Genomic DNA, 12,693 nt, shown 5'->3' with positions numbered 1-12,693 from the left:
AGAGGAAACCCTAGCTCTTACGGAATGACGTATGGTAATGAAAGCTCACCTCCCAACCTCTTTCCAATGCGTTCGCCATGGCGCAGCGAAGCCAGCACCTGATCGTATCAACGTGGACAAGGGCGCAACCACATCAGATAAAGTACCTCGTAGCGTGGCAGTCTGCGAGAGAGCGTGAGAGGGAGAGAGAGAGAGGGGGGGTGGAGAGAGAAAGAGAGAGAGAGAGAGAGAGAGAGAGAGAGAGACGGGGGATCACCAAGCAAACCCCAAAAATAAGTTGGAAATAAAGCACAGCCCCCAAATATCGGAGTCTTGTCATAACCAAGAAATGGTAACTTTTAATTGACAAATATTTGTCTATATACACCTCATTTTAGGGCCCAGCGCGTTTGCACGCACGGGGTTGAACCCTCGCCTGCAGACGTCAGCCAACGTTGTCAAACTCAACTATGCCGAAATTGGCAAAGTTGAGAAACGTTGTGTATACCCCGCCCTCCTCAGCTGGCGCTACTCTTGCCCGTTGCGTTTTACAACTCCATGCCAAAATTGTTGACGCATGGCAGGGGTAGAACCCTCCTTGTGCAAATCCGCTCTTAGTACTCATAACCACGAAATGTAACCTTTTATTAACAAATAGTTGTCCATATTCATATGTCTTTCATCGTAGTGTTTGTAGTGCCTATTTTATCTATATAGGCAAGATGAATTTTGACGGCAGGCTATCATGTGGCAGCAGCTCTTACCATTGTTGAAATTCCACTCTCTCTCTCTCTCTCTCTCTCTCTCTCTGTGTGTGTGTGTGTGTGTGTGTGTGTGTGTGTGTGTGTGTGTGTGTGTGCGCGCACGCGCGCCCGCGTGTGTGTGTGATTTCTCCTACACCACTTCGATGCTTTGAATGCTCCTTATGACTTCTTTTGGGCCACTCAACCCATGCGATGCCTTCAATAGACACCCTGTGTTTGCCTTCAGTAAGTACAGCTCACCCCTGCTCTTGTTATACCCACCGCTCCTACCCTATCCTCACCTCGTTACCCTTCCCTATAGGTATCGTCCTCCTTCACCTAATCACAACCTCACCTACAAAATCCTCACCTATGCACCTTCAATGCAACCACATCGGGCACCTCACTGTGCACCCTAGGACTCACACAGAGGGCACCTCACTTGCAGCACCTAGGAATGTTACCATGAGCATCTTGGACAACGATCACCTCACTTGCGCACTTAGGATTGCTCCATCGTAAGCAACTACAACATGGGCAGCTTTGCCTATTCCGAGTCTGCCACACACCATCGCGTGATTCGCACCTCACTATGTAGTTTTGTAGCCACATCGAGCACCTATGGCACCTTGGGCGGCTCGAATAGCAACATCCACATGGGAGAGACTTAGTCGTCCATTGTGTGCGGTGCAAAGCTGCCCTTCCTACGTGCATTCACCAGCTTGCAAAGATCCTATTCCATCTATGTACACTGCTTGGTCAAAGCACGTGCACGTCAGCCCAAGCACGACATCTCTTGCGATTGTTCCTACGACGTTAGAGCTTCTTCTAATCAAGCTTTCACACCTTGGGCGTTCGAACATCGCTACAATGTGACTCTCTCTCTCTCTCTCTCTCTCTCTCTCTCTCTCTCTCTCTCTCTCTCTCTCTCTCTCTCTCTCCATACACACACACAGAATGCATGTGCAAGTTGCACATGCAAGTCAGAAAGGTCATGTTTGTTTTTATTATGTTTATAGCTAACAAGTCATTCTCTTCTTCCTCAAACAATAGTAAGCTATTCTCCCCTTCATAAAATTCATTGTCCCTACTCAATGGGATGGTTGTGGTTGTGTTTGGTTTTAAATTTGTGATAGGGATCCTTGCTCTATCCCTATAACCGTGGGTCACAAGGTTGACTCTGGTTTTGACTCTCATTGTCACCCCCTCGTGGCGTGTGTTTAAATACTTGAATCCTAGTCTTGGGACCCCATGATCTATCTAGTGAAAGGTCACCCTAGTATTGGGGTATCTTCCAAAAGTGCAAGTATTGCACCCCATAACTAGTAACTCAAATGTTTTCCAAAACTCTTGTAGGATTTTCTAGTCTACCATCTACCAATCAACCCCATTCCTCCCCAATTGTTTTTGTGGCTATCACACACACACACACACACACCCATGACCAAAGTTTCCAAAAACTTGTGGCCCTTGTACTCTATTGGCAAGATGATGTTTCCCTTAGCCACATCATCATCCTTATAGGAGATTTTTTTGATAGGTATGGGTCTTTGTTTTTTCCTAGGAATTGACTCAAGGAATTCTTGATCCAAAACATGCTTTGTGTAGTATTTGGTGACAATTTAATCTACAAAAGGTCCCTCTATAATTGAGGGTGCACCCTTTTAAAATCTTCCAGCGGTTAATAGGCGCTAACATTATTGCTTGCATATTATGAGGTTCTCTCTTAGGGTTTTGGTCTTGATTAGAAGAAGGGGCAACGATGGAATAGGCACTGCTTTCAATTATGTTTCAAATTATTTGACGTAGTTGGAAAGGTCTTTAATGTTATAAAACTACTTCTTTCAATGTCATTATTCTCCCTAAATGTGTGAGTCAAGGAGCCCATTTCCACATCCTCTTCCCAATCTTTTAGGGGTGCCATTGTTGATAGTGGTGGGGGAGCATCCTCTTTATCTCTATGGCTCTTTTTCTGGGCTCTTCCCGGATCTGTGTAATTAGCTATTTGTATGGTTCATTCATTCATTTATATCGGCATAAAGACAAAATTTGATACCAAAAGAGAAACCTCCTACAATAAATAAACCTACAGTGAGATTTATCAAGATAAACAAAGCGAGGAGAGCATCGATGGATTACTCTTCTATGGGCCTGTAAGGCTCATAAATGAACAAAAGCTACAAGATAAATGGGATCGCAAACATCCATAATGTTTATTCAAAGGAGTACAATTTATAATATAGTGTACCAAACAGGTGGTTATACAATCATTGTGGGTTTAAGAGTGCCACAATTTGGAGAGAGAGTTCGATAAAAGTGCCATAGCATGTACCAGAAAGATCTCTAGCCAGAATTCCTCCGAGACGGCAAGATGTGGGGAGAGACATCTTGCTAGAGACCCGAGGATGATAATATATGTTTTCAAACCACAACAAAGGAAACCTTCTCAAGTAGCAAAATGTGTAAGCAAAAAATATGGTGGATTTAAAGATCCTCATGCACATGAATCTGTATTTAAGCAAGTCTTGAGAGTAGAGCAAGTGCGTGATTTTCATATTCAATATGAGGGATTTGGCTTGACCTTGGAAGGAACAAGTTTGGCATGGTTCCAACCACTAAATCAATAAGCTTGCTTGAAAATATCTTCATGAAATTTGCTAAATAATTTTATAAACAAGGACTAAAGCATAAAACTGTATCATAGGTTTATGCTTTCAAACAAAAGGATAACAAGAAAGTGAGGGAAGCTTCATTGAGATTCAAACAATACCTTGAGAGACGTCCACTACAGGAGGTACCGCACAAGAATGACTAGTAGTGGTTTTCATTGAAGGTCTAAAAAAGACACATTCCAAAAGGATCTTCACTTAATGGCTTTTGCATCCCCAGAAGGAGTGACGAAGGGAGGTTTGTACCTTGTGGACCTACGGCAAGATTGCATAGGATACATATGCTTTAACAAATGATGCAAGTTCTACCATTAGTGAGACTACAAGTCAAAAGATTAACTTAGCCTAACTAGTAACTAATGTTGAACAACTAGCTAAAGTGGCAGCCAAAAGGATGAACCAAGCCTTCAGACAAGTACAAAATGTTATACAATCTCAAATAAGGAAATATGACATTTGTGGGGGTGATCATCTGGCAACCCAATCCTATACTCAACCAAAACCATTAGTTGCAAATGTAGCACGATAATTGAAATGGTGTACAATCAAACAAAAATTGACAAACCATGAGACAAATGAGTGCTATTATAATCGTAACTATGTTATAGAGCAGCCATATAATCCTTCTCCCATGAATCAACCACCACCACTTAGATATCCGGTTGGACATGCACTAGGGTGAAAAGCAACAATGAGTGTTACGAGAACAACCTCCATTGCCAAATAACAATTGAGTTGCTATTAGATTCACTCAACCTAGCAAGCCACAAGAAAACCAAGCACTTGTATCAATTACAACTTATTATGAGGAACCTAGTGATGGTTATGGAATAGTTCTAGATACTATTCCATACGAAAGAGAATCCTACTCTCCATGGCCAAATTTGGAGCCAAATCAAGAGATCACTACTTGATGGATGAAAATACTTCGATGTTCATAGAAAATCAAAATTAAAAACCAAAGACATTGTTGAGATAAGCTTGTAGCTTACACTCACAACGAGAACAAACCCTTATGCCAAGCATGCACCATTTTGTGCATAGTTACACTTTATTTTTGTGAACCTTATAAGCCTCATATACATGCTACTCATTCCCTAAAACGCATGTTACCCACTTGATAGTCACATGTTGCTTGTCGGAGCTCGCATGACCCTTGCCATTGCCTATTCCAGTGCATATCCAACCAATCATCGATTTCACATCTCCTATCACAAGCCTATAAATGGTCATTGTTGAAAGCTTGTAAATCTCTCTCTCCAATTATAATCAATAAAGCAAGCTCATTTCTTTTTATTGCATTGAGTACACTCTCTTTAATCTACATAATCCTAATTGTTATGAATCTCCTATTATTGATGAGATTATGATGAATGCCTCATTGGTCTATCCACCATAGGCATTACATGTAGTATCAGAGCTTGCATATAACTATTATCTCCTAATTACATTACTTAGATCCTTATGCTATATTTAGTGCTCTCTCCCTCCCTCTCTCTCTCTCTCTCTCTCTCTCTCTCTCTCTCTCTCTCTCTCTCTCTCTCTCTAAGCACTAAAATGATTCATAACTTATCAAGAGTAAGCTAATTAAGCTTAAGTCTAATTATCTCTCCCTTTGGATTTGGGTACGTCTATATGACCACTTCCCTAACCAAGTGATTAGAGCTAATTAAGATTAAGCATTAATTTTGTACGTTTTTTTGTGCATTTTATTGATTGCGCACATTGTTTTCTTTTTCTCAAGCCAAATTAATTCACTTGAAAGCATTGACTGAATTGAAACGTGTGTGTATGTGTAGACACTTTCATGAGTTTTTCAATGCAAAAATTTATGCCACATTTGGCCCAAGCATCAAGAAGTAACACTTTGATTAAATCTGCACGAGCTGAACTCTCAATCCAAAATCTGGTGCTATGGACGCTTATGCATAGACTATAAATTCCCCTCATCCCTAAGCGCCTACAGACGTGTTATAGGGGCGGGCCTCCGTATGACAGGAAACTGTCACAAGCGGTTCTGAATCGGCGGTCAGGCAAGGAACTCTTATGCTTGATTAATTTGTTGCTCATTAATCTTTAATTAGTGTTGCATGTGTGTGTGTGTGTGTGCTCCCTTGAATGAGTGTGTGTGTACCCTCAATGTCTGTGGGTGTGTGACCTAGAAGCCAAAAAGGGTCTTTTCAATACCCTTTTGGAAAAGCTATAGATTGTGGAACCACCTTCTTACACAAAAAGGACAAAGGAAATTTGTGTTCTTGAATCTTGCTAGTAGCTACTTGCTTGCAATGCACTAAGGTCACCTATAGTGGTTGCCCCTCCTTGGCTCAAATTTCAAAGTTTAACACTAGGTTGGTAACCTAACAGGACATAAAAGTGTCCTTTCAGGGTTCTGAAAAAAACCTCCAAAACCATAGTAGATCCACTCATTTTGTAAAATCCTTTCATGAGGTTATAGTTCAAGGCCTACTACACATGGAAAAAATAAGAAACATGTAAAATTTCTCATCTTTTGGTCACACTGTTAACCCTCACGGCTCACGGACACCCCATCACCTACGACGGACGTGTATTATGTATTTGGTAGAGTCAGGTACCGGGCTTGTCGGACCAATAGGAAAAGGGTAAGAGTGATCGCCGATGAGAGGCGCACTCTAACCGGGACATTCAAGGGATTAGTTGGCTAAGCATGGGCGCCCAAGTGTGAATGGGGTGAGCTCATATAAAAGCCAACTAAACCTAAAATTTACTCATTCTCTCATTTGTGCAATAGAAGAGTGCTCTTGCTCCATCGCCATCTTCATCTTCTTCTTCTTCACCTCTTTGTGTGTGTGTGTATGTGAGAGAGTGAGAGAGAGAGAGAGAGAGAGAGAGGGAGAGTGTGTGTGCGATCGAGCATTACGAAGGCACGACGGCGGCGAAGCGGTTGAGCGCGGCACGATTGCAGCTTCTTCTTCATCGCGGCGAGGAATCCACCACGAAGGCGAGCGTAGAGCGGTGAGTGACACACCCTTTGCTCTCTTGAGCTTGCTAGATTAGTCTTGTTGTGTGCTTGGAGCCATTTGTGGCTCGTACACGGTGTATCGGCAAGTCCCTTGCTTCGACAGTGCGGCAAGGAGCGCACATTTTTGGCGCCGTTGCCGGGGAATCGCCCTGCACTAAGCCCAAGAGGCACTTTGTGCTTCTCCTATGAGTTGTTTGTAGTAGGAAAGAAGAGGAAGAGGAATGAGTTGTTTTTCTGTAAGTTGTTAATTTCTGTGTTGTCTGCAAGTTCTGTGATTTCTGCATAATGTTGTGTTTTCTGTTTGCACACAGTCTTTGCACAATTAGTAGTCGTTAGCTTGTTTGCAGTGAATGAATAAGTAGGAAGGCAGTTAGCAATTTCTGTTTGCACACAGTCTGTACACAGTTTTCTGTCAAGGTTTGGCTGCACACAGTCTTTGCACAGTAAGGTAGTGAGAGAGGAAGTAGGTGGACAGTTAGCTCACTGTCAGTAAGCAGTTAACAGATTAGTCAATGGTTAGCAGCACTGTTAGTAAGTAGATAAGGTAGTGAGCTGTCTGTGAGCTGTTGACTGGGAGGTTAGGTAGGTGACAGTGTGTGTGGCCAAGAAAGGGTCACCTAAACCGCGCGCGGTCATCGCCTATTAAAAAAAAAAAAACTAAAAAACTAAAAAATTTTATTTAAAAAAACTAGAAAAATTTAAATATATATATATATAATTTAAAAAATCGAAAATATTTAAGCGTGAGTGACTGGGGGGCTACACTAAAATTTTGATCGGGATCGGGATCATTTGCCCAAGCCCAAGCCCAAGCCCAGGCCTCAGTCCTATGATATGTACTAGACTCACTCTTATATATATACCCTACCCCTCAAGAGGAAATGAGAGCATGTGGGGCAAGTCTTCCACTCTCCTCCTTTCTCTTCCCACTTGCACCCTTAGACTTTCTAATTTGGGCCTAGTTCCTTACTAGAAATTGACGGTTTTAGGGATTCCGAGGGCATAAAGTGACCAAACGGAGGGCTGTAAAGCACGGCACATCCCTCTCACCGAGACGCTCGTTTTGAGCTATCATACGTTCTATTCTATAGCTGGGTCAGAAAAAAAGGACCAAAAAATCAAAAAATAAATAAATAAATAAGAAAAGACTTGGGTTGCAAAACACCCAAAATTACTAGGTGAGCAGCCTTCACGGGCCCTCACTGACACTTCTAGGGGATCCAAGTCATATGAACCTACGCTCTGGACGAGTGTTAGAGCACGAGCATATTGATAGTGCTTCCATTTACGCGGGCACCCATTATTCCTCCACCCTAGGTTCTGGACCTTCAGCCGGGACTCAAGGTAGCGCGACCCAAGATCCTCATATTGCGTATAGTGATTCTTCCTCTGACTACGAAGTCATGGAGGGGTATCCTACACCAAACCCTGATAGTTCAAGTCAAGACATGCATGCCATGGGCCCACGGCCCAGGTCCAGCGTGTTTAGCCGCTTAAAAGAGACCCTTAGTAGAGCTACTCGCTCCGAACATGCGGTTAATGAAATAAATGAAGGGAGTGGGGAAGTAAATTCGTCATTCATACCTAAAATAGACCCTATGCTTCTTGAGAGTGTGCATGTGAATGTTCCATCCACTGCACCTCCTGATCCTTTAGGACTATCTCCCTCTGAGGTTTTACTACCCGATGGTAGGAGTCTTGCCGAAGTACAAGAGATCGAACGCTATATGCAACCAACAAGGGAGAGGGAAATTGAGAACCTACGAAGGCTAGAACAAAGTCGAGCCCTGAAAGCAAAGGCTCCTATGACAACAATCATGCCAGCCGAGCAACCGAGTGCTCCCAAGGTAGCAGTCACGGAGGGGCAAGCTATGGGGAGCAATAATGCTTCCACTTCAAGGGAAACCTCCAGCACGCCAGGCCTAGATGGGATATTCCTAAACGAAAATTGGGAGTATGACCTACAAGCAGAAGCTTTAACTGATCGGTACACAGGACACACCTATCATGTGGGTTGGTTAGATGTTCTACAATCCACATCGGGTGCTACTAGCATAGATGAACAACAACAGAAAGTCTGTGATGTCCTCCATAGGATTGTCGAGTTAGAAAGACAGAACACAGGGATCAACATGCCTTCAACAGGCCTAATGAGATTCTTGGATACGGGAAAGGCCAACCAACCAACCCTATCACAAATGGAGACTCCCTCAGTGAGCCCCATTGATCCTCCATATGTTGTTTCGCCGGGAGCCTCTGTACAATCTGAGCCCACAAGTGGCAGCTTTACCTTCCCAGATCTAGCTCATCTTTCTCTTAATGACACTACGGCTACCATGCATATCCCAATGGTGAGCATGACAAGAAATACACCATGGAGTTCATTTGTTAACACTGCGCCGATGCCTAGTAGCACAGTGCCCCCAACTATACCTACATGTATGTATCAATCATGTGCACCTGTCGTACCTCAACCTCATGTAGCTCCTACACCTCCGATTATTCCAAGAGCTTACAATCCACAATGGAATTATCCAAGCTCTTATACAAGTGGAGCCATGCCATTTAATAATAACATGCCATATCAGGTACCCCCTATGCCTAGGGCCACGCCTGTAAACTTTGGACCACCGTCTGGTACACCACCATACGAGATTTGGGACCCAAGAGCCGCGCGTATGCCAAGGCCAAGGCCAAGGCCAACTCCCATCTCACATGTGGTTCCAGGAGCACATACACCCATTATACCTGCTCAAATAGGAGATTTGGCAGCATTTGCTCAAACTATCGGTCGCTCTATTGCGGAAAACATGCGTAGTGCACCTGATAGAGAGCCTAGGAGCAAGGCAGTTCAAGTAGCTAAGCTCACACAGAAATTCAGTGGAGACGAAGATGCTAGAAAGCATATGGAAGTCTTTGAACATGTGTGCGATTCCTTGGAAGAGCACAATGAGCTACATAAGTGTAAGGCTTTGAGTTTGACCCTAAGCGGAAAGGCTGGAGATAGGTATACAACCTTAAGAGTAGAAGAGAAAACGATCTACTCTACTCTTAGGAGACTGTTCTTAAAAGAATACATACGAGAGGGAGTACTTTGGGTGTAGCCTCTCAGCTCCAGAAAGCCCTACGAGAAGAAGGTGAATCCGTGAGAGACTTCATTAGTCGCCTAAAGAATTTGAATTCTCGATGCAATCCAAACGAGCGATTCAACAACAACCAATTGCTCGATAGATTCATTAGGGGACTACGACATGAAAGTATCTATAATGGCCTAGTCATTAGAGGTATCACTACGTGGGAAGCAGTCACCATGAATGCAATCCAATTGGAGGATAATTTAATGATTGCAGGAGAAAGAGTGTCTGCCGAGCCGAAGTCTAGTAGCTCGCAAGCATCAGGGCATGAGCCGATGAAGATAAAGCCAATCGTGAAAGAGAAAACGATATCTGAGATGACTTTGGAAGATCTCACAAAGGCCATCCAAAAAAGCCTTAGGGGTAATCGTGCTCCACAAAACACTCATATGTATCCAAGAAGGGAGCAACAATGGTGCTCAATTTGCTTGGGCCCACATACTACGAGTGAATGCCCTACTTTCATAGTAAAGTTTAACGGGACTTGTAACGCGTGTGGTAGGTATGGCCATCAAGCAAAGGATTGCCTAATGCTTAAACGCATCATGGAAAATAGACCGCCTATAGCTTGGGCAGACTCACCTCGAGTTCCTTGATTGATGCCTTCCCCACCCATGGAGCAACAGTTGCCATTACAGCACATGGTCCCTAGAACCCAAAATGTGGTCCAAACCACACCGTTGCCACCTCCAATGCTAGGACCGCAACCCCCTCATCCAAGAGTTACACCTATGAACCAAATAGGTTGCGAGTCATCTAATACTTATGTAGATTGTGAAGAGGACATAGACTCTAGTATCACCTATGGAGTCGACATGCTTGAGGAGTGTCCCATGTACTATATGGAAGACCATTGGGGACAAATCAAACCGGTATATCAAGCTACTGCGCTAGCAGCAAGAGGCCAAAACATTAATAGTTTTACCAGGAGACCACCTCTTCAGTGCTACGAATGTGGTGGACCACATCGAGTAGCTGAGTGCACCTTTAGAATGCAAAAGAATGCCGCACTAATGCAAACAAGTCAAGGGAGTGCATTGGCAATGCCAATACTCACTTGTAATCGTTGTGGCATAGATCATTTGATCGCACAGTGTCCTAACAATCCAAACGCACCGAAAATCACACCATTGAACATAATAGAGATTGTTGATGGGACACCACCAACTATAAACATAGCACCAGTGAATGCACTCACACGGTCGATGCTCCAAAAGCAAAATTACATCCTCGAAGAGAGAGATGCTGTATCCATTGGCCGAGCGAGAAAGAAGAAAACACGAAGAAAGAAATCCCTTAATGCTTCTAGCTCAAAACCTAGTTCAAAGACTAACATAGGGACAGGAGAGGATCCCGTGTATATGAATGACCCTGAGGATGACTCAGATTCGATAGAGACCACGGAGACCAAAACTGTTACTACAAAGGAAAAAGCCAGTGAGAAGGATCACGAGAGGGACTGACGACGAACACCAAAAGAGTATTCAAAGTTAAACCACCCAGTTGCGAACCGCCAAGATAAGCCACGAGAGGCAAAAAATGAGGATTGCAAGAGAAAGATTGGAACCTATCCAAACCCAACAGTGGAAATTGAACGAGTCCAACAACTGAGGGGTTTGGTGGAAGAAACTCAACGAACATTAGAACCTGAACCCAAACATATCCAGATGTCGGACACAGTGTTTCCCACACAAGTTCAACCTCACAAGAACTACAGACCGTTAGCTATACCCAGTATCATTCGGGAAGAGAGTGAGGGTAGGACATCTGAAAGTGGACACACACCTTTCCTACTAGAGAGAATGTTTGGTGAGGGAATACTAGACCTCCTTGAGGAAGTGGAGATTCCATCTTCACCATTCTCTTGTCAGGGTCCTACGTCCCACAAGATGCCATTAAATGTTGCCAAATTGATGGATTTCATGTCTTCAGAAGTTAGAACCACCATCATGTCCAAACTATATAAAGACCCCGAGCTAGTCTCAGCTCTTCGAGCCTTCCTCAATGGAGAATTACAGGCCGGATTACCACAGTTTCCACATATGAACAAACATGACTCGGTAATGAATGATGAGGAACATTTAGCACCGCCATCTGACCTAGCGGGACATGAATCTGTAATTGAAGTACCCGTTAACAAGTTGGGGCAATACTTTGAAGGTGATCAATCTAATGCTACTGTTCCAATCACTACTAAAGGATTAACTGTAAAGGGGGTCCTTGACGGTGGTGCGGGAGTCAGCATGGTGACAAAGAGTTGTTGGGAGTCTATGGGGCGACCTCACCTTGAAGCCACAAGCGTAGTGGTAAAAATGGCTAATGGATCTATTGTTACGCCTATTGGAATGCTAAAGGATCTCAGGATCAAGGTCTTGGGACACAAGGTAAGGCAGATTTTCGTTGTTATGGATTTTTCCAAGCATCCTATGTCATTTGAGATGATCTTAGGGCGTCCATTCATGAGGGAAGCAAAAATGGTGCATGACTGATCCAAAAACCACGTCTACTTACAGTTCCAAGACTCTGTCATTCGAGTTGATCTTTTAAGTGGTCAAACGCATCCTCTAGGAAATAAATTCATCATTGATAATCGATCAGACACAACAATTCACTCAGCTCCATTACAATATTGTTACAGGTGTAACGAAGACACTGATATTGGGGAGAACTCTCCTTATATGGATATCCTACCCGGAATGGCTGAGTTAGACAATGTCGATTGGGTACACTTAGCGGCAACTATAGATACATGGGGAGCTAGAGGAACAACCTGGGTAACACCAGATGGGGAAGAGATACCACACATTGCACCAGTAAACATGTTAGGTGTAGCGCATGTAACATCCGATGATAAGAAAGAGGCACACCTACCTCAGAGTGAAACCGATGATTCCTCAAAGGCTTCAGGCCAATACACATCAGAAACGGAATCTCAGGGAGAAATGGATTCAGAACCAGAGGAAACATCGAGTGAGCCAAGTATAGAAACTGAACACTCAAGGTCTAGTACGACCATCTATGGTAATTTATATGAGAGTGAAGAAGATACAAGCGAAGACCTATCAAGCGAGTCGAGTTCAAACATTTACCAAAATCAAAACCTTAACAAGAAACAAAGGTCATATAAGAGACGACGATATCGAGCAAATGTGAGAGCTAGGATACAC

The 12,693-nt window shown here is 43.4% G+C and overlaps 1 protein-coding gene across 2 annotated transcripts in view; it reads right to left on the bottom strand.

The window, feature by feature from the left end:
* The window catches only part of LOC147455154 (methylsterol monooxygenase 2-2-like), a 49,178-nt gene extending 48,931 nt beyond the window's left edge, over positions 1-247 (bottom strand). Inside the window, exon 1 of one of the 2 annotated variants that reach the window (XM_086513993.1) lies at positions 50-247. In XM_086513993.1, coding sequence (XP_086370119.1) covers positions 50-79 — 30 coding nt within the window. In that variant the 5' untranslated portion in view covers positions 80-247. The remainder of the gene's footprint in view (positions 1-49) is intronic. The other variant, XM_086513992.1, reaches the window with a different exon arrangement.
* Between the last annotated feature and the right edge of the window lie 12,446 nt (positions 248-12,693).

The sequence above is a fragment of the Adiantum capillus-veneris genome, chromosome 6, assembly GCF_014529385.1.
Source record: "Adiantum capillus-veneris isolate H3 chromosome 6, ASM1452938v2, whole genome shotgun sequence".
NCBI classification, from domain to species: domain Eukaryota; kingdom Viridiplantae; phylum Streptophyta; class Polypodiopsida; order Polypodiales; family Pteridaceae; genus Adiantum; species Adiantum capillus-veneris.
This window is presented reverse-complemented; position numbering and strand designations above follow the sequence as displayed.